This window comes from Cebus imitator, unplaced genomic scaffold (genome assembly GCF_001604975.1).
Source record: "Cebus imitator isolate Cc_AM_T3 unplaced genomic scaffold, Cebus_imitator-1.0 Scaffold84, whole genome shotgun sequence".
Classification (NCBI taxonomy): domain Eukaryota; kingdom Metazoa; phylum Chordata; class Mammalia; order Primates; family Cebidae; genus Cebus; species Cebus imitator.
The window spans coordinates 3,621,347-3,628,372 of record NW_016107399.1 but is presented as its reverse complement, the minus strand read 5'-3'; the positions used below and the strand labels follow the sequence as shown (position 1 = coordinate 3,628,372).

Sequence of the window (7,026 nt, the reverse complement as noted above, 5' to 3'; positions counted from 1 at the left end):
ATCAATGCTCAAAAATTCACACCTCATACTAAAAACACACAGAACCCCATAACTACATGCACTGTATGCAAGGAGCATCTTCAAATCAGAGGTTCTGAAACTCAAGACAATTGTCGTATTCCAAATTCTAAATATACTGTAAACGGAAGAGTAGGTCAGACAATGGCTCCACTCATGCTATTATTCTTTCTATGGCTATTACTGTTAAAACAGTATATAAGAGCTCATCACCTGTTTAATACATAGAAATACGTCAGTACGAAACAAACCAATTTGTTCCTAAGAAGAATTAAAATCTACAGTTATTCAATTATCTTTACTTATAAAATGTCAATAATGCACAAAAATGTCCAGTAAAATATGCATAAGGCAACGGCTATTCTCTGTGAACCTTAATTATTATTCCTTCTAACAACTCAAAAAGATACTTACATCATTTAAGCAACACGATAAAATAAGAATTAAGCAAAATGGTGGCTCAAAGAGTTTCCCAGAAAAATGATAAAGGAAAAACTTCATGCAAAAAGGGTACAGAAATTCAAAGCAGATATGTCACAAATCAAATCCACAACTTTCAACTCTATTGCCCAACAAATAGTAAGTACGTTTGTTCAGGTATTTAGCATTTAAGTAGGCATCAGAAACAAGAACATGGGTGACCAAAAAGGGGCATGTTTTGTCCATGACTTGGTCTGTTCTCTAAACACAAATCATCTGAATAGTTCTAAATTCAAATGCAATCACTTTCACTAGGAAAAACACATTCCTGCTTAAAAGCAGGCTTCACAGCAAGTCTTTACTAATAACAAAAATTGTGTAATTGAAATACCAATACTGATGTATAAAGGCAAATTAATGAGTCACACACCATTATTTTTAATGGTGCTTGAAAGATTAATATGCAAAGATTACAACTGCGGGGTTTCAACATTAAAAACAAAACAAAATAACTGATAACAAGGCAATCACTACTACACAATATTACAGTCTTCCAAGTACAAAGGAAACATTCATTAAAGTGATTGACCAACTTAAGAAACATAAATAAATTCAAGATCAAGCAATACAGATTCAAGAAACACATCAAATATTTCATTTTTAATAGAAAATACTTAAAGATAACATTCAAATGTCCATTTCTCCTATTTTAGAACCACCTGCCTAAGATATTCAAGGCTCTATTAAACATCTTTGGTGGCTTGATAAGAGCAATGTAACATTTTGAGCCCCGAACTTACTCTTCTAAAATGCACTAACCAAATGAATGGCAGACTGACAATTATTTCAACCTAGGCAGCAATGAAACACATTTTATTTGTTCCACTTTATACTACCTATTGATGCAGAGAATAGTAAATTTAAAATATGGCAGAATACTACACCTGAATTCATTTAAACCTGAATAATATCCACTGTTTGTTTTTTCCTTGTCTACTGGGATTTTGACAATGACAAAATGAAAGGAATTACAAACTAATTTGAGGGAAGAGGTTAAAAATTACTTTTTCAGTAATGGTTTCAAAGCAGAACAGTCCTTTAGAATTTCAAAACAGTTGGTCAGTTGTCACATGAATTTTTAAGACCTTGATTCAGAAGTATCATTATAACCAATAGATGAGAGTGTTAAAATGACAATGGGCTGAGCGTGGTGGCTCAAGCCTGTAATCCCAGCACTTTGGGAGGCCAAAGGAGGCAGATCACGAGGTCAGGAGTCAAGAGTTTGAATCCAGCCTGGCCAACATGGTGAAACCCCACTTCTACTAAATATACAAAAATTAGCTGGGCATTATGGGGCATGCCTATAGTCCCAAGTACTCAGGAGGCTGAGGCAGAAGAATTGCTTGAACCGGGGAGGCAGAGATTGCAGTGAGCCTAGATTGCACCACTGCACTCCAGCCTGGACAACAGAGCGAGACTCTGTCTGGAAAAAAAAGAAAAAGGGAAGTGACAATGGATTTCCTAGAAATGTGCAGAAAGCTACTTGACAGACGCAAAAGGAGACAGGCAGGTTATAAACTCATGTGGGTTCAAAAGTAACCTGAAATACTCTATCAAATTTGGATCACAAATTTGGGTTAGGAATAAAGCACAGCAATTTATCACATTCTCAGGGAATTTTATTCATCACCTTAAGATAAACTAACGATTAAAAATATGATGAGAAATGTCTTACACGAAAATCTATTAATATGTCAATAATTCTAAGTGCAATCACTATGTTGCAATGGAACAATTTTAAAAATCACCAATTAATCAAGACAAAATGAACAAACTTGTCCAAACTACGATAAATCCAAACAGAATTCTGAATTTTTTTTAAAAAACTGTTTTCAAAGTACATGCTTTCCTGGAAGTATTCTATCTTATTTTCAACATTATCATTTCCACCTAAAAAAATACATAGCCCTCATTCTCAACTCTGCTTTACTCACTGAAATGGGTTCCAAGGCAAATGGTCTCTCCATTAGCCTGAGCCATGCTCTGATTAAGAAACACAGTTTCTTACAAGAGTTTGGGGGATCACAACAAACATATCTAAAATAAGCATTTATATGGGTTACTTCTATATCTAAAACCCATACATTCCATTTGAGAAATTTGAGGAAATGAATTTTTATAACAGAATTAAAAGCGAACCAAATACAAGGCCAGTTAACATCCATCCTTTTCTGTATTACAAAAACTGTAACAATGAAATTTTGTTTGTAAAATCCAATGTACATTTTATCATCTTGTATAAAATATCTATGGCCTCAGTAGCGGTTAAATTGCAGCTATAAAGGAAATTGTCCCGAGATAAATGGTTTCCCTATGAGAAGGCTTCACTGCTACACTTCACCTCAGGACAATAAATCAAATTAACTGCACCTTGTCCTCTGTCCAATGACATCATCAGTTTGACCACATCTTGGGAATCGGGTGCAAAAACATATGCTATTTAAGGCATGAAATTATATTACTGCTTTCTGTCCATCCGACCTCATATTTCAGGTCTCTGAAGCAGTCATTCACCTAAAGGTTCTCTTAAAAGCTACAGATTTTTTTTTCCTGCTGCATTCAGGACCTGCCTACTGTGAGTGAAAGAAGAAAAATGGTGAGAACTGGTTATTTGAAATTAGCTTGTGTTCAGTCCATCAAACCTAGAATTTTGTTACAAATTAAACTGAAGACCAATGTTCCACAAAATATATAGCTAGCCACTCACCAAAATGTCTTAACATAATTTCAAAGGCTTAACACATTAGTGTTAAACTCCACTCCTCTACTACTTCCCTAAACTAGGCAGCAGTAAACATCCACCAATGAGAAGCAACACCGGTGTCTCTCTCTCCTCCCTCCCTCCCTCCCTCCCTCCCTCTCTCTCTCTCTCTCTCTCTCTCTCTCTCTCACACACACACACACACACACACACACACCCCTACACAAAATAAAATAGGAAAATTTTACCACAGGAAAAACCAAAAATCAAAATTTACTGTTTCCTCTAAACAGTAAAAGTTAATCTGCCTCTCACAAGCCAACTGTCCTAAGTTTAGATAAAACATAAAATCAGTTCTGACAGCTTAAAGACGGGCAGGTGTGCTGGGAGGAGACTAAGTTTCAAGACCAGGGTAAACACAATGCCTGTGTTTCTTCTTCTCTTTTCACTCATTTAACCATGACACAAATACTCAAAGAACCCCATTTTTGGTTTTCAGTAGTGCTACAATTAAAATAAGCAAGTCTATGACAGTGATGCCACAAAATTTACGTCTGCTCCATTTTAAATTAGAATGAAGGTGTTAGAAAGGGAGCACCACACTAAGAAATTATGAAAGCGTTGTTCATTGGAATTGCTAAAATACTTAGCTACTCCACAACTCCTAGAGGAAAAAAAAATGTGTCCATTTCACAAATACTGCAGATCTTTACAAAGCCTTGAAGTATTTAATATGGGGGTGGGGAGAAACTAGGGTACCTAACCCCAAAACAAAGTGATTTGGGTGAAACCAAAATAGATCTCATAGGCTCCAAAATGAGACAGGACAAATTTTCCCCCCTAGGCCCAATACTACTGCAAACTGTAAGAAAGTCTTTTTCAGAGAAAACAAACCATCACAGAGTTGATACTTAGCTAGGAGCTGTTTTAATGCTAGTAAGGCCCCAAGAGAGTTTGTTTTGCCCGCGGAGGAGGGGAAAGTGAGTGGAAGTTGGTGGGGGTAGTCATTTTGGTTATTAGTAAATAAATCAAGCAGCAGAGAACATGAGGCCTAGGCAACTGCTAGAGGAGTCAAGGCCTAGCTTTCCCTCTCTCTTCCCAGCACGGCCTGGGTTTGATCTCAGAGCCCTGTGGATTGCCAAGGAAAAAAAAAAAAGAATCATATCGAACCACAAAAGCACATGGGGCGAATGTAAAATATAAACACGGCGTTGGGCTGTGAGTGGCTGTTATTAAAGGTCTGAATTACTAAACATGAGAGGCGGGGAAAGCCAGGCGGCCATTTCAATAATATAAACCTCCCAGAATTAGACATTATTCAAATGAGAAGAGGTTCGGCAAAGCAGAGAGTAAAGACGACCCAGCACCCAGCGAGAAAACACTACAGAAGCAGGGAGGGGGATCCCCGTCACTCCCCACCGATTCCCAACAGGAGAGAGGAAATCGAAAATGCGATCAACTTGTCAGGCCAGCCCATTCTGGGGCAGAAGGGCAGCTCTTTACATCCAAGTTCTCGGGAGGCCTATGGGCGCTTCTGGGGCCTCGGAGCGAGAGGCCCCGGAGGGCCACCCGCCCCGTGCGTCCCCGTCAGGCGCAGCGGGCGTGGGGGGAGCGGCAGATAAGGGGGCGGCAGGCAGGGAAAGGCAAAGGGAGACGAAGGTCAGACCACGCCAGGCACCTCCAGCCCAACTCGCTGGCGAAGCCCCGACCGCCGGCCCCGGGAGTGCGGGCCGCCCCAGAGGACATCCCCTCCGAAGGAACTTGCCCTGAGGACTCCTTCCAACCCAGTCCACACCCCAGAAGGCGACGCAGACCCCCGAGCGAGTTCCCCAACCCCGCTGCCCCAGGCCACCTCGCAGCGCCCACAACCGCTCACCCCTACCCACCTAGAGCGCAGGCCTGGCTCGGGTCAGGCCGCCACACCGGGGACGAGTGGGGCGCGGCCAAGGTGCCTGGGGCCGTGACCCCCGGGCTCAGCCCCGCTCCGACCCCCGTGTGGCGGCAGGGCACGGGCAGGGAGCTCTCCCCGCGCGCACTCCCAGATGCCCTACGGGCCGCCCCCCGCAATGGGCAGCGCCCCCCCGCCCGGGCCAGCTCCCGGGGAAAGACGCGTGCGGGTGTCCGGCCGCCGCGGTCTGCTCTGGCCCCGCCGCCTCCCCGGCATTGTGCTCGCCGCCGCCTCCATCCCCCTCCACGCCCCCCACCCCGCGCCCGCCTGGCCCCGGCCGCTCGCCCGCGCCCCACTGCGCCCCGCCGGCCCAGCAGCTATGAATATGTAAAATGTCTTTATTGTCCTCTCCCTCAGCCCCGGCCCCGCCGCCCTGCCGCGAACCCGCTCGGGTTCGGGCACGGCGGCCAGGAGGCGGCGGCGGTGGCGGCTGGCGGAGGAGGAGGAGGAGGGCCGGTGCCGGCGGGCGGGCGGGCGGCGAGCCGCGGCGGGGTGGGCCGGGGGCAGGAGGAGGGCGGTGGATCGCAGCCCACTTTGCCCCTTGTCTTCCCCCTCCGCCTGGCCGCTCCGAGCCTCTTTCCCCCTCCGCTCGGCGCCCGGCGGGGGCTCCGTGCTCCCCGGCCCCCCATCTCCCCGCCGTTAATTATAATAATCCTGAGTACTAATAAATTATGCTAAGTCGCGGGGGGGGGGCAGCGGGAGCCGGGGTTGAGTATGAATATGAATATGTAAAATGCTGTAATGATTACCTGCTGCTGCTGCCGCCGCGGCTGAACTCTCATCTTGACTCGCTGCTCCTCCGTCCGCCATTTTGAATATTTTAACCAAAATCGCCCGGTCGATAAACCCTCCCTCGCTCTGGCTCCCCTCCCCCCTCCCGCCCTGCTTGCCTCCTCCCTCCTCTCCGCCCCCTCCCGCTCCTTCCTCTCCCCGCGTGCGCGCCAGGGGGCGCGCGAGGCCGGTGCTGTTCGCCGCCGGCCCCCTCAGAACTCCACCCCCCCTCCCGCGCTCTGCGCACGCGCTTCTGGGCCGCTGTGGCCCTTCGGTAGCTAAAGCAGCGCCCTCAATCTGCCAGTCACACCTTCACTTCATTTTTCGTTTGGGCTCTGCGCATGCGTGTCTTTCTCCACGCGCCCGAAGTGTGGCCGGCGCATGCGCTCCCTTTAGCTGATAACCAGCCTACATAGTGTGCCAGGGCTTGTGTCTTCTTACACTTCTCACTTTTCTTCCGGCTTTGCTTCCCTCCCGGCTTCGCTCCGACTTCCCCTAGTGGCCTGTGGCATTGTAAAAGCAGGGCAAGGAGCACAGCGGTCAGGAGAGTAGGGGAGGGGCAGTTAGCTGCTTGCGTGCCCTGCGCTCCGTACTTTTTACTGACTTTTCGCGCAGCTGAAACATTGGCAACAATGGAGAAGCCGCTCCTCGCTAGGTAATTTCCGGCCCTCGGGGCAGGTACGGGCGGAAACGACCGCCACGAGGAGCTGGGCACGAGGCTCTGCTGAACTACGCGCCGGCCTCCCGCTTTAAATTTGAATCCGAACTAATCCCCGCCCCCGGCTCTGCAAAAGCTGGAGACCCGGCCCTGGCTTACGCGAGGGGGAGTGGCCTGTGATTGTTTTAATTAGCCCTACAGCTCTTCTACTGTACTTGCTTATAACGCCCAGCTGGCTTCCTCGGGAGCTGGGTGTCTTATTAGGTCGCTAATTTCCGCCCTACCCTTCCCTTCTGCTTTCACGCCCCTCGAACGCCGCTCCCCCTATCGAAACCAACAGACCCCCCTCTACTGAGACTTTTCCCCCCTTTCTCCCCGCCTTGGAACATCTTTTAAAACCTAGCAGTAAACTGGATGACTAATAAAAATGTCGAAATCAACTGTAACTTC

At 46.8% G+C, this 7,026-nt stretch overlaps 1 protein-coding gene across 2 annotated transcripts in view; it reads right to left on the bottom strand.

Moving 5' to 3' along the window:
- The window catches only part of POU2F1 (POU class 2 homeobox 1), a 181,468-nt gene extending 175,448 nt beyond the window's left edge, over nt 1-6,020 (bottom strand). The window contains exon 1 of one of the 2 annotated variants that reach the window (XM_017534079.2): nt 5,897-6,020. In XM_017534079.2, coding sequence (XP_017389568.1) covers nt 5,897-5,957 — 61 coding nt within the window. In that variant the 5' untranslated portion in view covers nt 5,958-6,020. The remainder of the gene's footprint in view (nt 1-5,896) is intronic. The other variant, XM_017534082.2, reaches the window with a different exon arrangement.
- Nucleotides 6,021-7,026: the final 1,006 nt, after the last annotated feature.